At 40.6% G+C, this 20,839-nt stretch overlaps 1 protein-coding gene across 3 annotated transcripts in view; it reads left to right on the top strand.

The window, feature by feature from the left end:
* Positions 1 to 17,189: 17,189 nt before the first annotated feature.
* The window catches only part of RAPGEF4 (Rap guanine nucleotide exchange factor 4), a 300,415-nt gene continuing 296,765 nt past the window's right edge, over positions 17,190 to 20,839 (top strand). For 2 of the 3 annotated variants that reach the window (XM_039239189.1, XM_039239190.1), the window contains exon 1: positions 17,197 to 17,334. In XM_039239189.1, the coding sequence (XP_039095120.1) occupies positions 17,270 to 17,334 (65 nt within the window). In that variant the 5' untranslated portion in view covers positions 17,197 to 17,269. Of the gene's footprint in view, positions 17,335 to 20,839 lie in introns of all 3 variants that reach the window. The other variant, XM_039239196.1, reaches the window with a different exon arrangement.

The raw sequence follows: 20,839 nt of genomic DNA on the forward strand, positions 1-20,839 counted from the left end.
AGACATTTAACAAATGTGTATATTATAATCTAGAATATCATAATTGTGATTAATAATTTTAAGGTGCTAGGAGACATTTCATTATATTTTAATTTTAGCCTTTATTTTGAAATTGCCACAAATTCATAAAGCATTTATAATTAAAAAAAATTCAATCCAGGGGCACCTGGGTGGCTTAATCAGTTAAGTGTCCAGCTTTGGCTCAGGTCATGATCTCGTGGTTGGTGAGTTCGAGTCCTGCATTGGGCTGTGTGCTGACCAGAGCCTGGCGGCTGCTTTGAATTCTATGTCTCTGTCTCTCTGCCCCTCTCCCACTCGCATTCTGTTTCTTTCCTTCTCTCTCTCTCTCTCCCCCTCACTCTCAAAAATAAATAAACGTTAAGACAATTTAAAAAAAAAGACACAGGGCTTTGATTTCTTTATATGTTTATTTGGCCTACACATTCACCTTCATTTTTTTCAACCTATACCATTTCTGCAGGTGTGGCTAGAATAGACAATTACTATTAAACTATCTGATTAGGTTGGCCTAATCTTCTAATTTAATAAACTATTTTCTTATTACTGGAATTACTCTACGTGTGAGTCCAAAAAGTGTGTTTTTCTGATGGACTCATATACCTGTGATAATGTTAAGTGGGCCTTTCTTCACATTCACCAGCTGAATAAATCTAAAATACAGAAGTAAAAATAGACATTGAATAAACTGTGATTCTAAGTCTAGATAACTAAACCGATATTTTCATGTTGCTAAGGAGTTTCTCCTTAGTTGGAATAACACTTTATCAATGTTTTCTGTTCCTGTAAGTTCTATGAAAGAATCCTTTACAATTCAATAAAATTACAACCTGAATATGGTTTGGCATACTTTATTTATAAATGCAGAGATCCCCACTTATGACAGCTAACTTCCAAGATGGCATCAATAATCCCTACGTCCTGATTTACAACCTGTGGCGTTCCCCCCTACCTACCTTATGCCAGAGTTGGTCAATAGAATATGGCAAAAATGATGGTATGTTATGTCTGAGACTATCTTATAAAAGACACTGCTTGAGTTCTCTCTCATCACTTGATCTAGGGGAAGCTCTGTTGTGAGGGGCTCATGTACTGATGAACTAATGCTGTGCTCCTGTGAGTGAGTTTGGAAATTGATCCTCAAGCTCAAGTAGGGTTTTGAGATGGGTGCAACCTGGCTTAACTGCACCCTTGTGGGTAACCTTGAGCCAGACACCCCTGATATTTTCTCAAGAGAGTATCCTAGAGGATTCAAAAGAAAAATGTGCGGCAGAGGTCCTGTCTCATTTATTGTATTTTTTAAATGCAATTGCTTATTATTTCTTTTAGTGTAACAGTTTGTTGTTTTTTAGTGTACAGTTCAAGGAATTTGGACAAAAGCATGAAGTTGTACACTACCACTACACTCAAGATACACAATGGGTCCATCACTCAAACAATTTCTTTTGTAGTCAAGACCTCCATGTACATCCAGCCCTAGCACCCTCCTACTTGTTTTCTGTCTTTATACCTTGGCCTTTTCCAGAATGTCCTATAAATGGAGTCATATGGTATACAGCTCTTCTAGCTTTTCTCCTTTTACTTAGCATAAGGCATTTGAGATTTATACAACTTGCTGGGTGTACCAGTAATTTTTTCTTTTATTGCAGAGTAGTATTCCATTATATGGATATGCCACACTTTGTTTATCCATTTACCAACTGAAAGACAAGAGGCTGTCTCCCCCTTTGATAATTATGAATAAAGTCAGTATAAATATTCACATATAGGTTTTTGGGTCAATATTGCAAGTGTATATTTAACTTTATTTAAAAAATATATTATTTAAGTAGGGCGCCTGGGTGGCTCAGTCAGTTAAGCATCCTACTTCAGCTCAGGTTATCATTTCATGGTTCTTGAGTTTGAACCCCACATTGGGCACTGTGCTGACAGCTCAGAGTCTGGAGCTTGCTTCCGATTGTGTGTCTCCTCTCTCTCTGCCCACCCCTCCACTCATGCTCTCCCTCTCTCTCTCTCTCAAATAAACATTAAAAAAATAAAAAATAAATAAAATTTTAAAATATTATTTAAGTATTACATAAGTGTATATAACTTACTTATATATGCAAATATATAAGTAACATACAGACTTATTCTAAAGTAGCTGTATCATTTTGTATCATCAGCAATGTATGAGAGTTCTTCTACTTTGTTTCAGATATTATATAGATCGAAGTCAATTTACCACAGCAAATAGTTAGCCCTAACTAATACTCTCTTTTCCTTCACTTGTCCTATTACCTAGTCAACATGCTCTGATTATGAGATTTTTTTTAAACCAGGTTTACCAGTTGTCCATAGGTCATTCATAAGAAACATTATCCTAGGCCCTTGCTATTCATGTGCAGGTGAAGTTGAGAAGCTAAAACCTAGATGAGATTTAGAAAATACTCTTATTTCTATTCAGTGTTGTAAGGATCTTATGTGATGTACTGCCTCAAAATTATTATCAGTGGTTGCCTATAGTGCTGTGTTGAAAAATTTTCTGAGGCAGTGTCAAGGCTAATAGAAAAGAACACTATGATTAATTGGCAATAACTGTCATGGGCAAAAGAGGTAAGAGTGATGGCCTGAGTTCATAAAACTTCGTCATCCCTGGGGTTAAGCCAATGTCTGTGGATGCAATTTTAGCAGGCTGTTCCTAAAAATATAACCCAGATTTTTAAGTCTCAAATTAGAGGCACTTACTATCCAGGCAACATTATTGTCATAGCTTTTATTTATTCAAATTGTGTGATTTATTGGCAGCTTTGACAGGCAAAGATGTAAATGTAATTTAGACTTCCCTCTGTATAGATTCTGCTTGTTTAGTTCAGAAATCAGGTATTTTCAGGTCTCAAAAGTTCTAGTAAGACAATTTTGAAGGTGCACATACTGCTTCCAGCTGAGCAGTGGCTAAGCAAATGGTTTTATCTTCTAGGATTGTGACCACATATCTTCAATTTGATGACCAAGTGACTCCCAGTTTGGCTTTTAGGCTGGCCTGAAATACAAGGAAACAAAGAATAGGAAACATTCCCTAGTCAAGCTGTAAGTGTTTAAAAAGCAGACAGACCTCAGTTTCTGCTGTGGAAATTAATCTACTTACAGTGGTTCTCAAATGCTTGGATTCCTTAAGCTAACTGTTCTTTAAAAAAAAATTTTTTTTAATGTTTATCTTTTTCTTTTTGAGAGAGAGAGAGAGAGAGAGAGAGCGAGCGAGCGAGCAGGGGAGGGGCAGAGAGAGAGGGAGACACAGAATCCGAAGCAGGCTCCAGGCTCTGAGCTGTCAGCACAGAGCCTGATGCAGGGCTTGAACCCATGAACCATGAGATCATGACCCGAGCTGAAGTCTGTCGCTTAACTGACTGAGCCACTCAGGTGCCCCAAGCTACATGTTCTTGATTATTATTTTCTTGATGACAAAATGATAAATTTCAGATGTACATATCTGAATCCAACTAATAGCATACCACCAAAAATATCAGTTAATCTGTTAAAAAACACATTAAAGATTTCCTCTGTTCATAGGACATGAAAATATTGGTAGTTTCGCAAAGAGTAATACTTTTCAACACAAAATAAGATTGATAAGCTAGCCACGAAATTCAGGTAGTTTTTAGTTATGAGAAAACAGTGAGACACATCTAAACTGAAGGATTTTTTCCAAAATAACTGGCCTAGAGTCTTTTTAAAATGTCAGTGTCATGAAAGAATTAAAAAAAAAAAGAAAAACACGGACTGTTTTACATCTAAGTCTAAGAGACTAAAAAGGTATAATGCAATGTGTGATCTTTGAATTGGGTAAAGCAGAACAAAGACATAAAAGAAATTTCTTTGGTTTATTGGAGAAATATGAACATGAAATTTAGGTTACATAATAGAATTGTATTAATGTTAAGTTTCTTGAATGTGATAATTATAGAAGGTAGAAGAATGCCCTTTTCTGAGAAGATATGTATTGTAATATTTAAGACCATGGTGTCAAAATGTCTGCCACTTACTCTCAAATGTTCAGAAAACAAAATATGTGGGTGTATTATACATGGAGAAATAAAACAAATGTAGTAACAGCTGGTGAATCTAGGTGAAAGATATATAGGCACTTATTGTTATAATTTTACAAACTTTCTGTAGGTTTGAAGGTTTCACACAAAAAAATTGAGGAAAATAAATGAACTGGGAAAAAATTCAGATAATTTATACTTAACATTTATCAAGTTTAATGTCTGATGGCAACTGGTAACATTAGACATTTTAACTTATAAAAATATATTGAAAATTTGGGAAGTAGGGAGAGAATTTACCCATTACCCTGTCATTTCTAATACAAATATTACACTTTGCTCTTGCTTCTCAATTTTTTATGTGCATTTATAAGTAACATCACATTGCTACAATTTTCATCTAGTTTTCCACCTAATATTATGTCCTAAGAATTTCCTTTTTTTTTTCAATTGTGTTTACTTATTTTGAGAGAGAGAGAGTGAGCGAGTGGGAGAGGGGCAGAGAGGGGGAGGCAGACTGCAAAGCAGACTCCAGGCTCTGAGCTGTCAGCACAGAGCCTGATGCGGGGCTCAAGCCCACAAGCTGTGAGATCATGACCTGAGCCAAAGTCGGATGCTCTACCTACTGAACCAGCCAGGTGCTCCCTAAGTCTTTTCTATTATAGTATATCTTAAGCAGTCACAAAAACCACTTTTAATAACTTTTTGGTATTCTTCTGTATTTTCTTTAACAACTCCACAGTTTAGTTTTCTAATGAGTAATCTTCAATGAATGCATTTTCATGTGGCTTTTTTCATATAGTGGATTCTAATATTGGCATAGAGTTCCCCAGGTCAGGTTGCTGGATCAAATGACCATTTATGGAGGACTATAATAAATGCTCTGTCACGATTTATTCTTTTAAACCCTTAGTGAGATAGTGGGAGCTTAATGAAAGTGAGCTATTTCAAACAGTTACATTTCTTTGGGCCTGACTATTTTTAGATTTCTAACACCCCCATCTTGCCCTGTCCTTGTCAACTACTTGCAGGACTTTGGGTCTTTCTTTGCCACCATTTATTCTTTTAGATAGATTCTTTCAAACTGAGATCCTGGGCACCAAGAGGTGGGAGTCTTTAATCTTTTCAACATTTCACCGACCTAACAGAAATCATAAGTTTATTCACAGTTAAGCATATGTGAGTGAACTTAGAAGTGCAGTCTCTGGCTCTCGTTGAGCTCTGCTATGACTGAAACCCTGGCCAACAGCTCACCTGCAACCTCAGTCTCTGAGCCAGAACCCAGCCATGCTGCTCTCAGGTTCCTGATCCCCAGAGATTCTGTGAGACAATAAAGGTTTGTTGTTTTCAACTGTCCAGGTATACAGTAATTTATACATAACTACAGATTAACTAATACAGATTTTGGAAATGGGATGTGGCCTTAGCAAAAACATAAAATGTGGACAAAAGACTTGAACAAGCACTTCATAAAAGAAGATGTCTAAATGATTAATGAGCATATGAAAAGGAGCTCATCATTAGACATCAGGAAAATGCATATTAAAAGCACAATGAAATATCATTACATACACACTTGAAATCAAACAGATTGACAACTCTAAGTGTTGATGAGGATGTAAAGTAACTGAGACTCTCATACATTGTTGGTCGGAGTATAAAAGAGGGCAATCACTTTGAAAACCTAATAAAATTGATATAAACCTACCCCTAATGACCCAGAAAGTACAGTCCTGGGTTTATACCAAAACAAATGATGGCAAATGTCCCAAAAAAGAAGAGTATATAAATGTTTTTAGCGGCTTCTTTCAGTATATGCCTAAACGGCAAATAACCAGGAGAACAGGAAACAAATTGTGACCCAGGCGGTAGAATACTATGCAGCAATAAAAATAAGTGAATCCTCTATGCAGCAACTGGATGAATCTCAAAAGCATCATTTTGAGCACAAGCAGTATATACTATATGATTCCATTTACTTCATCTTCAAAATCAGGTAAAACCAATCTGTAGTGATAAAAGTGAGAGCAGTGATCAACCCAGGATTGATAAGTTATATTGACTGGAAGATAGGAGGGTATTTCAGGGTGATAGAAATGTTCCATATTTTGACCTGGATGATAGTCACATTGGGCTATATGTATGTGTCTTAGCCCATTCGGATTGCTATGACAAAATACCAGAGATGGATAGCTTGTTAACAATGGAAATTTATTTCTCACAGTTCTGGAGGCTGGAAGTCTGAGGTCAGGGTGCCAGAATGGTGATGGTTTTCTTCCAAATGGCAGACGTCCTGTGTCTTCACATGGCAGAAGGAGACAAGGAAGTTCCTTTGGCTTTCCTTTATAATATATCTGCCCTCATGACTTAATCACCTTCCAGAGGCCCAACCTCAATATCATCACCTGGGGGCGTTAGGTTTTAACACATGCAATTTGGGGGACATATTCAAACCAAAGCAATATGTAAAAAAAAATTCACAAACCCATACCCTTAAGATTTGTTCATTTTACTTCTAAGTGTAAATTATATCTCAATAATACATTGTTTAAAAAAATCCAAAGTCTTTTCTATGGTCCATGAGGCCCTAGGCATGGTGTCTTCTTCGGCTCCCTCTGACTTCACTTCTTAATACTCTTCCCCTTATTCATTCTCCAAACACATTAGCTTTCTTCCTGGTCCTCTAACACATCAAGCATGCTGCCACCTTTGCACTGAGTCTTCCCTCTGTCTGTAATCTCTGTCCTCAAATATCATCTTTCATTTTATTCAGGTCTTTGGTTGTCACAGTCACAGCTCTCTGGAAAACAGAGCCTCAGGCATGGACTTAAGCACTGTTAGTGGGGGACTTTACCTCTATTTGGGAGGTAAATCCCACGTGGTCACTCAGTATATTTGTATCCTGGGGCTACTGTAACAAAGTACCACAAACAGCATCACCTAAAACAATAGAAATTTGTTGTCTTGCAGCTCTGGAGGCTAGAAATCCAAAATCAAGATGTTGGCAGGGCCACATGCCCTCTGAAACCTGTAGGGGAGATCCTTCATCGTCTCTTCTAGCTTCTGGTGTTTGCTGGCAATCCTTGGTGTTCCTTGGCTGGTAGATGCATCATTCCAACCTTGGTCGCTGTCATCACATGGCTGTCTTCTCCCTCTGTGTTTCTGTCTTTTCTTCTTATAAGGACATGAATCATACTAGTTTAGGGCCTGCCCTGATGACCTCATCTTAACTCAATTACATCTGCAATGACCCTCCCTTCAATAAGGTACTGGGTTTAAGACTTCAACATATTTTTTGGAGAACACAATCCAAACTATAGCCCTCAATAAGCACATAGGCTTGGCCACACAGATTGATTTTGGGCAGGCTGAATGGAGAAATCATATATTGAAACAGTTTATCACAGGGAAAAAGGGAGGGGACGTTTATCTGCCCAATATCCTCCAATCTCTTGTCTCCCACTGGTCACAGTTCACTCAGGGGGATCCCCTGCATTTCTGTATTTCATACTTTAGGCCCATTGGCGGTTGCTCAGGAGACAAAGCCCTGCAGTTTGGCATTTCAGCTGAGTTTGGAGAGGAATGGGGAGAGGAGTCAGATATTCTAGACCTGCGGCTAGTGATCCTCAGGCAGGGAAACCACAGGGGTCTGCATGGAGTCTGCTAGTTGCTCTGGCAGCCAAGGAGGAGCAAGTGGCTGGGGATGAGACAGGTGGTGTATAGAAAGGTCCCTAAGCTCTGCTCAGATGTCACCTTATCAGGGAGTTCTTTTCTGACTATATCAAATAGAAGCCCCTTTTCCATCTGTGTACCCCCTTATTTTTCTTTTTTCTTTTTTTTTAAATATTTTTATTTATTTCTAGGAGAGAGAGAGACAGTGTGAGCAGGGGAGGGTCAGAGAGAGAGGGAGTCACAGACTGAAACAGGCTCCAGGCTCTGAGCTGGCAGCCAGCACAGAGCCCGACGTGGGGCTCGAACCCACGAACCGCGAGATCATGACCTAAGTGAAAGTCAGACACTTAACCGACTAAGCCACCCAGGCCCCCCCCCCTTTTTTTCTTAATTGTCCTTCATAGCATGTCCCCACTGGACATATATTTATGTGTTAATTTGCTTATATCTATTTGACCCACTACAATATTCCATGCAAGTAGGACATTTATCTGTTCTCTGCTCTTTCCTTAGTGCCTAGCATAATGCCTGGCACATTTGTAGGAGCTCACTAAATATTTACTAACTGGAATGACTAGTTGAATTAATGATATAAAGAAATGAACCTTCTGTTGGGAGGTAGCTGACTGTGTGGCAGTGGGGTTATCTTAGACACAGACATACCTATCATAAATAGGTCAGGGCCCAGGTTCACCTGAGGGGAAGGCTCCATTTCCAAGGTTTAAATTGTGCAGCTCCCAGAGTTGGTGCAGAGCTCCCAGAATCACAGCTGCAAAGCCCCAGGGCCACCAGGCAGAGGAAAGAGCTGACAGAGTTGGAATCTCCCTGTGGTGGACTTGGAGAGCTGAAAAGGCGTGGTCCCCTTTGCCCTGCAGAGTCCTGGCAGGTAAAGAATCCTGTCTTTGCCTCTTGACCTCTTCCTAAGCTTCCTGACTTATTTTCTGCCTCTGGAACTGAACTAGTACTTCTAACCCAGAAATGCCAATAAATGTATCTTCTTTAATAGCATGGCACTACCATATTTTTTTAAATGTAAGAATTGGGACTCCTAAGCAAAACAGCTCAACCCTTTATTATTTTATTGTCCAGTTAAAATTTTATGTCTCACTTTAAATGGCAATTCTCTGTTTACCTTCTTCAAATTATGCATGCTTTTGGTTTAATATAATCAATAAGATGTTTAGTCACAAACTCATTTCTGTGCTTATTTTCTCTATGGACTCCACTATATGAAGTAATCTGTTTTTGAAATATGTTGGAGCCCATATTGGATTACAGATGAAAAGGAGATTGTAACAAATGTTGGGTGGCTGTAATTCACTTGAAATTGTTTTCATGGTAATTTTTCTCTGTTAATGTGAAAAATGCGTATAATAACAAAGAGATTTTCTGAATTGCATAATATCAAAAAGCAATGGTAGCTTGTTTCACCAAAATAGATATACTCCACTAGAAAATGGGCCTAAGACTAATGCTGTGATGTGGTGACATTTTCCTCACTCTAAACTATTTAACTAAGTTCATTACTGCCTGTCTAACCAACTCAACTTGAACAAGTGGCATACAGTACACTTCCACATATAGGGGGGCATTAATGTTTAGGTGAGGAAGGCTCTGGCTCTGGTAGTGATGAGGGAGTCTGGGGCAAGCTGAGGGCAAAGTACAGGCTAACAGCACCCCCCACCACCGCATCCACAGGTAGGATATGTGTGAGATATTCCTTAGCACTCCTGGCTGCCCAAGAACAGGGGAAAGGAAAGAAAGCAGATGGTGGCTGATAGAGATCACAGTCATGCAGGACAGAACTCTCCTTCAGTTGACGGATAACTTAGTAAACTGCAAGAAAAAGGCAATCTTATCCATAGTCTAATCTCCAGAAACCTATAGACTCTATTTCCTGGTGCCCTAATATCACCCTCATCAAGATGTAAGCAGTTTAGTGCTTGCCATGGTGGTGTGGAGAACTAGGGCAAATGAAAACTTAAATTCCCTGACTGCCTACAGCCCATTGACAAGTCCTTGAAACAGGCAGTGACCTCCCTCTAGGAGCTCAGCTGCTTGATGGTGACACTTTGCTAGGGACAAAACATTATCCTGACCCCCAGGACCCTGTAAGTCTACTTTAACATATAAAAATTCCTTTGGAAACTTCCTTTATCTCAACTTCCCCAAGATATATGCTGGCAATCATACAAGCTTATGGCCCCCTAATAGACATCTGAAGGGTATCATGACTGAGGTTTTACTAAATGGTAATAAATGGCATTCTCCTAACAGCAGCTAGCCACTCAAGGTCCTGGAAACCTTGCTTCCAAAATGCCTTGAGACTTACTCTATCCCTAACCCCTTCCCAACCTGAAGGTATATGATCAGTTACCTGTCACAACCCCAATGCAGCTCTTTCTGCCCACGAGTCCTGGCCCTGTGCATTAATAAAATCACCTTTTTGCACCAAAGATGTCTTCAAGAATTCTTTCTTGGATGTCAGCTCTAAACCCCCCAACCATCACCCCAAAACCCCATCAGTGGGGTGTTGAACCTGGTTAGTACTTGCTCCTGATTTAGAGCAGAGTGATTTGCCTATCAATGATTTTCACAGTTCTTAGTTGCAGAGAATCTGTCCCTTTGGAAAACAAGGCCAGGTGGAGCTTTCAAACTCTTTCATTACCAATTCCCCTTAGGCAGGGAGTTCATACATGAACTAATACAAATAACTGCCAGTTTTCTTTATAGAGGTCAGTGTCCTTCTCTAGAATATAATTTTACTTTTGGAGCACAAGACTTTTCTTCTCTTTTAGGACTTACTGCCATAATTAAGTTATACATTTTATCTCTGAATAAAATTTTTTTGATAAGGTTCATTTTAACTATGTCTCTTGACTATACAATTTACCTTTCTTTATAAGACTATTAACACACATAGCCTCTTTTTAGGGGATATAAAAACAGACAACTTAAAATTTTCATTATTTCATTATGAATCTGGAAATTGGAAGGCAGTCACTACATAATCCCAAGCCTATTTTTTCCTTGTTTTTCACAATATTTCATCGTTTACTTTAATTCCAGTGCCCCCAAATTGGATATATCTAAAGTGCAATTAGAACTGCATAGCTAATTCCTCTCTAATTGGCTCTTACATACTATCACGATACAAATACCAAAAACAAACAATTCTGCTTTTAAAACTCACAAAGAAGCCTAATATTGAGGTTCTAAAAATGCGTCATTTGTGACTTTGCCTTATTGATAAAATTTTTATGTTATCATAACCAAAATGTTAGCCACTTTCCTATCCCTGCCTATTGTTTTAAGATTTTAATCCAAATACGCTCCCCCAAATTGACAAATCTTCCAAGTTTTAAATCAAGACCACAATGTTTATTACAACTCACAAAATAGGTGTCTCCTGATCAGATAATTTTAATTATGCATTTCTTCTTTGGAAAGCTTAGGAGACCACATGAGCTACACTTTCCTAATGAGCGTGGTATTCCTGCTGTAGTCCTTACAACTCCCAGGTGAATAGTCTTTCCTGGGAAAGGCAATTGTCTTGGCTGAGTAGGCATTAATGTTGAAGGTATGGAAAAGGAAGTTGGCTTGTTCTGTTTTCACTAGACTGTCACAGATGCTAAATTCAAGTTTCACCTGAGGCATCAAACTAGGATAGATAGGAAATTCCAGAGTGAGGTGCCAAGATGCAGGCCTTTAATCTAAATACCAAGGAAGACAAAGATGAGCTCCAAAGATGAGCTCTTTAGATTTTAGATGAAAATCTAAAACTTTTCATCGCAGGAGAAAATAACAATGTCTAGGAAGTGGAAACTGAAGGAGGATTCCTAAGGAGTATTTTCTTGGTGAGAGCTGTGTTATGATTCCTACCACCAAGGGTGGGGGTGAGTGAAGGCTTCAACGGGCCACTCACAGAACAGTTCCCTAAAGTCAAGGGCATGCGGAATTCATGTCTGACTCCAGACCTGGAATCTACAGATCAGGGAGAGAATTTGTGAATTTCTTCGCAATAGGGGTAAGTCCTCTTCTTCAATAAATTGATTGTATCACCAGCAAGAGTGATGGATATGTTTTTATAACCCACCTTCCAGTGAGGTAGCTAAAACAGAGTGAATCAGATTCTCCCTATACACAAACATGGGCATGCCTAATGAATGTCTAACCTATGATAGAATTCCAAGGACTGGAAAAATGTGGGACCCTACTCTGCTTCTATTACTGTGCTATTGATCTCTTTGTTACATACAATAACTACTCAGTGGGTATGTATTTATTTTTATTTGAAGAATGACAGAACCAGGAGAGCATAGAGTGAATGGAGAAAAGATTGTGAGATGAAGTCTAAAATAGTCCTCAGGAAACTTTAGTGTTTCTCATGGAGGCAGACACATCCTTTATATCCCACATAGCCAAAACTTATAATTAACAGATGCCAAGACCCGTTAATATTAACAATCTCAATTGATTGTCACCAGGTTCCCATGAAATGCAGAGGGCAGATGCTATTTATCTATATTTAACTATAATAATAATATAATATAATATAATATAATATAATATAATACATATTATTGTAATAATAATAATAACGATAGCTAAGAGTTATTGAGGATGCATTATGTACCTGGAGCTTATGCTAAATTTCCTATAACCATCATATTTATGTATAATACCATTAATGTCTCCACTTTATTGATGATGAAATAAGGTCTTAGGCCAAGTAATTTAAGGTCAAACTGTAGAGGATGGAGCTGCAGCTTAATCTCAACCATCTCTCAAATTCCTAACCCCGAACCTCTGCTCAGATGAACAAAATGGAACTTGGACATTAAGTAACTCATTCAAAGTTCTACAACTAGTAATAACTGGCATTAATGAACTTGGGTCTTATAACCAATCCTTATCTCATTGGAGATCTTCAGTGAAGATCTCAGCTCTCTCTCTCTTTTTTTTTTTTTTTTTACAAATAGTTTATTGTCAAATTAGTTTCCACATAACACTCAGTGCTCATCCCCACGAGTGCCCTCCTCCATGCCCATCCTCCCCTCCCCCCCACATCCATCAGTCCTCAGTTTTTGTCAGCATTCAAGAGTCTCTCATGGTTTGTCTCTCTCCCTTTCCCCCAGATCTCAGCTCTCTCTTAAAGAAATTCTCTAATCTATAGGAAGGAGATTAAACAAATATTTTTTGCCAATGAAAAAACAGGCCTCAAAGGGAGATACTTTAAGTAAATTATATTCATATATTAGAACATTTTGTAGCTATTAAATTAAAAACAATTTCTTTAACATTTATTCATTTTTGAGAGAGAGAGAGAGAGAGAGAGACAGAGAGACAGAGTGTGAGTGGCAGAGAGACGGAGGCAGGCTCCAGGTTCTGAGTTGTCAGCACAGAGCCCGACATGGGGCTCAAATCCACAAGCGGTGAGATCATGACCTAAGCCGAAGTCAGATGCTTAACCAACTGAGCCACCCGGGTGCCCCGCTATTAAATTTTTTGATGAGGTTTGTTTTAAACATGTAAGGCACTTTTCCATTCCAAATAGAAAAAATAACATAAAATGCTAATGCTTTCAAGTTTGTATGAATGCATGTATCTATACACATATATAGTTGACCCTTGAACAACTTGGGTTTGAACTACAGGGGGTCCACTTACATGAAGATTTATTTTGATCAATACAGACAGTACAGTAAATGTACTTTCTCTTCCTTATGATCTTCTTACTAATATTTTCTTTCCTGTGGTTTACTTTATTGTAAGAATATAGTGCACAATACACATGCATAATGAGCATTAGCTGACTGAGATTGCTAAGGCCTCTGGTCAACATTAGATTATTAGTAAAACAGTTTTGGGGGAGTCAAAAATTATATGCAGATTTGACAGCATGGAGGTGGGGATGGTGGGGAAGGAGTGGTGAAAGGGTGGAGATTGTGTGGTGTGTATATCAGTGTCCCTAATCCTGACGTGATTCAAGGGTCAACTGTATATATGATTGAACGTAAGCACCTAGTTATATGCATGTTTTTATGGGTGTATGTATGATCGTTTCTTTTTCAAATATAAAATTTAGAATAAAATGGGGCGCCTGGGTGGCTTAGTCGGTTAAGCGTCCGACTTTCACTTAGGTCATGATCCCCCGGTTCATGGGTTCGAGCCCCGCGTCGGGCTCTGTGCTGACTGCCAGCTCAGAGCCTGGAGCCTGTTTCAGTCTGTGTCTCCCTCTCTCTCTGACCCTCCTCTGCTCACGCTGTCTCTCTCTCTCTCCTAGAAATAAATAAAACATTAAAAAAAAATTAAAAAAAAAATTTAGAATAAAATGCTCTAAAGTATTAAAGATAAATTTTTATCTCTAGGTGGTGGAAATTGGGGTAACTTTTACTTTTTCTCCTATACTTTATTTTCCTTCAAAAGATCAATACATGTTCTTTTTATTTCTCCTACCAAACAGGTTTATTACTTTTTAAATTATTATTTACTTTTTCAGTTTTATTTGAGATACAATTTGCATACCATAAAATTCACTCATTTTAAATATACCTATGATTATTGTTAAATTTACAAGTTGTGCATTCATTACAACAAGCCAATTTTAGCACATTTCCAACATTCTAAGATTTCTTGGGCCCATTTGCAGTCACTCCCCATTCCCACCCCCCAGACCTAGGCAATCCCTAATCTACTTTCTGTTTCTATAGACTTGTCTTTTCTGGACATTTTATCTAAACGAAATCATAAAGTATATGGTCTTTTTTAGTCTGGCTTGATTTGCATTCTTTCAAAGAAAGAAAAAGAATACATATTCTCTGGTTCTATGCCTTTCCCATCAAAACCAAAGAAAATCCCTTACTTTCTTCCTTTTCATAATAGGATAATCATGCAACAGCATCTTCTTTACTTCTGTAGTTCTTTTTTTTTTTTAGAATGCCCAGTTTTTAAAAATTTTTTAATGTTTATTTATTTTTGAGAGAGAGACACACAGAGAGTGAGCGGGGGAGGGCCAGAGAGAGAGGGAGACACAGAATCTGAAGCAGGCTTCAGGCTCTGAGCTGTCAGCACAGAGCCCAATGTGGGGCTCGAACCCACGAACTGTGAGATCATGACTTGAGCTGAAGTCGGCCCTTTAACTGACTGAGCCACCCAGGTGCCCCATTTACTTCTATAGTTCTTGACCAGCAGTCAAATCCCTTTTAGACCACAAGAGTAAGTTGTAGAACAGTAAACTTACAACAGATGTTTTTAAGGGTCTCTCCTATTCTTCTTCCTCACAAGTTTCTCTATTTTTATGTAAAAAAATTATAACCATTTTATTCTTATTCAGTCATTTTTTACTTTCCTTCTACTCTTGATTCTTTTGACCTAACCAGTGACTCCCTCTCTGAAGTGCAAGGGCTTTGGAATCAGACCTGGGTCTGGTTCAGAAACCGCCAGGCCAGTAGCTGGGCTCTCCTTTAAATAATTCTTCAACTTCTATTTTGAGGAAAGGCAGGGTCCCCATAGAGCAAAACAGATGCCTTGCAGTTCATTAGACCTATGCTCCTTAGAATGCATATCTGACTTCTTGGGCTCTCACTGCCAAGCCAAGTAGCTCATCAATGTCTTCCTTCCAACCCAAACAACACTCTCCCTCAAAGTACTGATAAATATAATTTTCTCTACTTCATTTCCAAAGATATTGGTCCCTTTTTGTGGAGTAGTGGCCTGGGCAGCTATCCTTCTGACTCAGCTTAATAGAAGGGAACTCTGCATGCATAGCCTCTGACACTTGGTGGATATTCAATAAATTGTGACTATTATTAGTATTATGGCCAAAAACCATGTCAACTCAGAGACCCTGGTAATGACACATCATATGCAGTCATTTTTTCCCTCTAGCTCCTTACATTTATTCTTGAGTAATGGCATTTCGAGAGAGCATTTGGTAACCTTGAAATGTTCTCAAGAACTCTTTGTAAATAAATCTTAGTAAATATAAGAATCCCATTTCCTCCCTGATACTTCTATCAGAAATAAAAGCAACAACAGAAATGCCTTTGGTACTCTTTGTATAGTGTGGCATTTTAAATGTTACTTACCTAAAAACATGATAGAAATTAATAGGATGGAGGTCAACTGGGGACAAGTGCAGAGCAGGGAGGTGTGGCTGAGGGAATAAGCAGAGGGAAAACAGCAAATTCTTTGGAGGAGTTTTATTCGGACAAAAGCCTCCCAGAATGCACCTGCTGTTTCATTCTCCAGTCTCCTTGAACCTCCTCTGAGCAGGGGAGTGAGGGAAGGTAGGAGAGAAAAAAAACCAAAGTGAAGTTAGCAGTGTTATGTCTCTTTCTCCATTATCTAGTCTTAAATGTACAGCATAAATATCAAAACAGTGTTTGGTAGTAGTCCAAAAGATTTAACTTGTCCCAAAATTCCTAAACAACGGTTAGAGCTTAATTTGATTTTTGGCAGAACGTAACGGAACAACTTCTAGGCATAACATTTGTTGTGCACACCTACCAGGGACAGGCTCAAGTGACTACTCACCCATTCAACACTCCAGCCAAGGAAAGAGTGGCCTGTGGGGCCAACCATCCAAGTTTGCCCAAATGACTTGGGATCTTGGCGCCCAGACCCCAATCCTCAGTTCTGCTTGTCTCCATTACTCCCCATTCTTAACTGTGTTTCTTCTCTTCGTGCAGGTGATAGAAGCCCAAGCAGGACCAAGGTCAAGGCCAGAGACTTCGGTTTATCATTCCCTCAGTCACCACTACGGGTGATCATTCTAGCCCACTGGCTTCCCCTCCCTGCTTCCAACGTGCCTGCACTGCACCTCCCCCATCTTCCCCCCCCAATTCCACCCCAGGTCTTCCTCATCCTTCAGGAGAAACTGTCCCCTGGATTCCATACTTGGCGACTACTGTGGGCGTTCCCGCTCTAAGCCATGATAACCTTCCTCCTCATCCCTTTTGAAAGGGGAAACGGGAAAGGTGAGCAAGAAACCGCCAGCAAGTTTTGACAACCGCCGAGGAAGACTAATGGGTTTCTAAGGAAACAGAGAGGCAGCAGCCATTTTAGTGGCATTCGCTGTATGAAAAATATATACACTGACATTCACCCCCCGCCCACCGTACCCCCCCAACCCCCCGTGGCGCCTTCCCACCGTCCACGCTACCGAGGCCCTGAGGTGAGAGGTGCGACCCAGGTCTCCCCGAGACGTGCGGCCACCTGTCGCAGGTGGCCGGCCACGCTGGGTGGCCCCAAGCCGCCCTCCCCGCAGCGGGCGGGACTGCGGGACTCCCCTCCCCGGGCGCCGCAGTGCAGCTGCGGGCGGGCGGCTCGGGCCCTCCCGGTCCCGGCGTCCCGCCCCTCGAGTCCCCTCCCCCGCCGGCCCCCCGCCCGGCAGGCCGCGAGAGCCCGCTGGGAGGGCGGGCCCGTAGCCGCCACGCTGGTCGCGAGACGGGCCGGGAGGAGCGGGTCGGCGCCGCGGGCGAGGCGGAGGCGGAGGCAGAGCGAGCGCGGGAGGTCGCAGCAGCCGGGGACACCGCGCGCCGCTGCCCAACATGGTCGCTGCGCACGCGGCCCATTCTTCCTCCTCAGCCGAGTGGATCGCCTGCCTGGATAAAAGGTAGCTCGGGCAGCACTCCCCCCACCCCCCACGCCGGGCTGGGGCGCTGCGGCGCCGCCGCTGCCCCTCACCTGGGCGCAGCGTCGGGTGTTGGGGGGTGGGAGAGCTGAGAGGGGCCGCGTCCCAGCAGGGGGCTGGGGGCTCACCCAGACCCCCGCCTCCCGTCGGCGCGCGCCACCTGCACGAGATTCTCGCACGTGGTGGAGAAAAGGCAGCGCAGTGGGGTGCAGGGGCAGCGCCAGCCGGCCCTCCCTCCCCTTCTCCTGGCCCCCCGCGCGCGCCCACCCGTCGGCCAGCCGCTGCAGGCTGCGCTCTGGGGGCGGGTGTGTGTGTGTGTGTGTGGGGGAGATTTTACAGCGGCCTCACGGGACAGAAGGGTAGCTTCGTACCTTTCTTCTTGCAGTTCAGACCGTAGGGGTGCATGCAATTTAAGTTTAAGGAGGGGTGAGGGGAAGAAGGGCAGGTGCGGAGTAACATTCCTTTTTTGTTCGCGAAAGCAAAGTGTGAGGGACCCAGTGGAGCTGTCAAGCAAGTGCCTCGCTGAAATTCTCAGCTCCTGCCCCCGCAGTCGCTTGCTCAAGGTCTGTGTTAGGAAGGTCACGCGGGAGACCGCTTTTCCCCCCGAGTGTCCGCGTCTCGGGCAAAGACCCTGACTCTGAGAAATTAAAACCACAAAGCATTGTTAACTCCTGACGGCAGCCCTCTCGAAGGAGGGTGCCCCCGTCTAACGATTGCGGACTGCAATTGTTTCCAGGCTCTGACAGCCTAATTCTCTGTTTGTCCAGATTGTGGGTTTAGCAGTAAACAGTACACAGTATGTTAGCAATTATACTTTATTACCCTGATTAAAAGGTGATGCCTCTGAACTTTTAAGAACTAAGCAGAGAGATCTTGCAGAGTGAACTGCCTCTGAATTTTCGGGTTGGATGCGGCAGGGCAGTGATTCATGTCTTGCAGCTATCTGCATGACATCTCTATTTGCATTTGTGTGAAATATTTTGGGCTCTGCCATATTGAAATTTTTACAATTAGCAGATCCCTAACCAGATCAAACTTGAAAATCTGAAATGTGACATGCTCTGAATACGTTACTATTACAGGCCTTTGTTGAAAAGAATTAAGTAATTTGAGAAAAGCTAAATGTGGCTCATTTGAAAAATTAATATATCTGAGAAATAATCTTTACTTTCAATTACCACACAGTAGCAAGATTTTTTTGGCAGGCAGTGCCCTATTTACTCAAAAATGATATGTACTAATATTAGAAGAATTGCTTGCAATAAATAGTAAGAGAATTGAAGTGATGGTTAAATCATACAGAATTATGTAGAGGAACTAAGAGCATATTTAAGTGAAGAGCCTGCTAATGTGATAAGTAATCTAAATTTAATAGTTTAGGAAAGATGAATTATAAAAGAAGAGAAAATCAAGCTCTTGTACTTGACCTATAAATAGTAGTGCTTCCTCATGAGTGAATTTTTTTAGATAATAGATTACATATTTCTATTTTCAGAAATGCATGGCATGCCATTTTCTGAACAGTCGACAATTCACTGGAAATCCTTTAGTCAATAAGGACTTACGGCAGTCATAGAGCAGTACTAACACAAGTGGGGTATATTTGACTCCGTCTTTTCATAATGTGAATCTGCCCAAATGATTTTGTTTGGAATATATTTTTAGAACATAGAGCCACGGTCTGATGCCACCATTAATAATAGGGGGAAAAAACCTACCAAAGGTGGGGGAAGAAATAAACCTCCACAAATACAGAGCCTAGCATTCATGGATTACAGGAGAGGGGATAGGTCAGTAAATAAGTTGAGGGTTTTAGGCTCAGAACTGTCACCAGCTCTAATCTGGGAGATGTCACGTTTATTTCCTTGAGTGTCTGAAAAATGAGGATACAACTGTCTTACCAAGGATTAGTGGATCAAATAACAACAATAAATGGTGAAAGTAGTACTTTGAAAACTGGGAAGTGCCATGTACTATTTTATTTTGTGGTGTTAAGATAACCTTGCATTTTTCTGCCGGGTTGATGTTCAAATTCCTTTAAAGAACAGTTAGGAGTGGCAGTCTCCTTCAAAGAAGGCCTTAGGTACTTGTTCTGAAGTTGCATTTTTACTTAGATTGTCTGTTAATTTTGTGGGGGAGGAGGAAGTTTAAGGGTGCTGATGGAAGTTGGGAAACTGCCCTCAGTATTTCCAACTAATGCTTTCTTGATACCTTATTCCAGGTACTCTATTAGGCATTGGGGCTGTGTAGGAGGGTGGTGGGAGGGAAGATGAGTTGCCATTGACTTGGGGGATGGGTGGCCAGAACGGGATAGCTACATAAACAACTAACCACAATGCAATGGTAAGTGCTTTAATGGAGATGTATGAGATGCTTTGGGAATGCAAAGGAGACAGCCATTAGCTCTGCTTGGCAGGGATGCTTCCCTCAGGTTCTTGCCTGGACCTTGGAGGTTGAAGGAAATTTTATCAGAAGAGAATTTGGGGAGGGCATGCCAAGCAGAGGGAGCAGTGTGAACAAAGACACACAGGTGTGGCATATAAATATGCTAATTTCTTCCCAACCACAAATTCCTCTTGTGTCCAAGTCTACAGCATAGGAATGTGTGCTCCATTTTTCTAAAACTTGCAACCACAGACATTTTAAAGCCTAAAACACACACAAGAAAGAGGGAATGGTACGGTGAACCCCTATGTACTATTTGGGGATATGATGCTGGGGGACCTTTCCCATAGCTGCAAAATGTAGTTTGGGTATATGCATCATGCAAGTGGTACCTGTTGTGGACAACAGAAAAGGAGGGACGCCGTTGTTGGAAATAAAAAGAGGAGTTAAAGGAGAAAGTGCATGAGTAAAGATGTACACAATACAAGTTGAAACAAACAAAAGAAGGAAAATAAAGCCTCAGAAATGTTCTTAGGCTCGCCTAGAAAGTTGTCATAGGCAGGCAGTGCTATAATAACTTGCATGTGGGGGAGGGGGCATTGAAAAATATATAAATACATGCATTAGGTTAAAGAAAGAAAATCCAATGCTTTTAATGTATCAGATGTCCAAGTTCTTGGACTATGGTGGGATCAAGGAGATGAGATTGTACGAATATTAATCTTACAATGGGAAAGACATTGAACATTTGGATGGATAAAAGACATTGAAAAAAGTCTCAGCAGACAGACTGTTAAAGCAAAACAAACTTACTGTTATTTTATCGATCTTACTGTTTTTTTTTCCTAAACAGGGAAGGTAGTTAGAAATGTATTACATAGAAAAACAAAGAAATATATTACATACTACCCACTATTTTGGGTTTAGGATATGTAAAATATCTGTGTGTGTGTGTGTGTGTGTGTGTGTGCTGACCATTGTTTAATTTTACTGAAAATATTTTTCCCATAAGAATTTAAGTGTGCCACCTATGAATTTAAGAACCATTTATAGGTCATAATTCTCATAGTTGGTAAGGCAATGTTTCAAAGATATCATACTC

This window comes from Hyaena hyaena, unplaced genomic scaffold (genome assembly GCF_003009895.1).
Source record: "Hyaena hyaena isolate Hyena2069 unplaced genomic scaffold, ASM300989v1 scaffold_154, whole genome shotgun sequence".
NCBI lineage: Eukaryota > Metazoa > Chordata > Mammalia > Carnivora > Hyaenidae > Hyaena > Hyaena hyaena.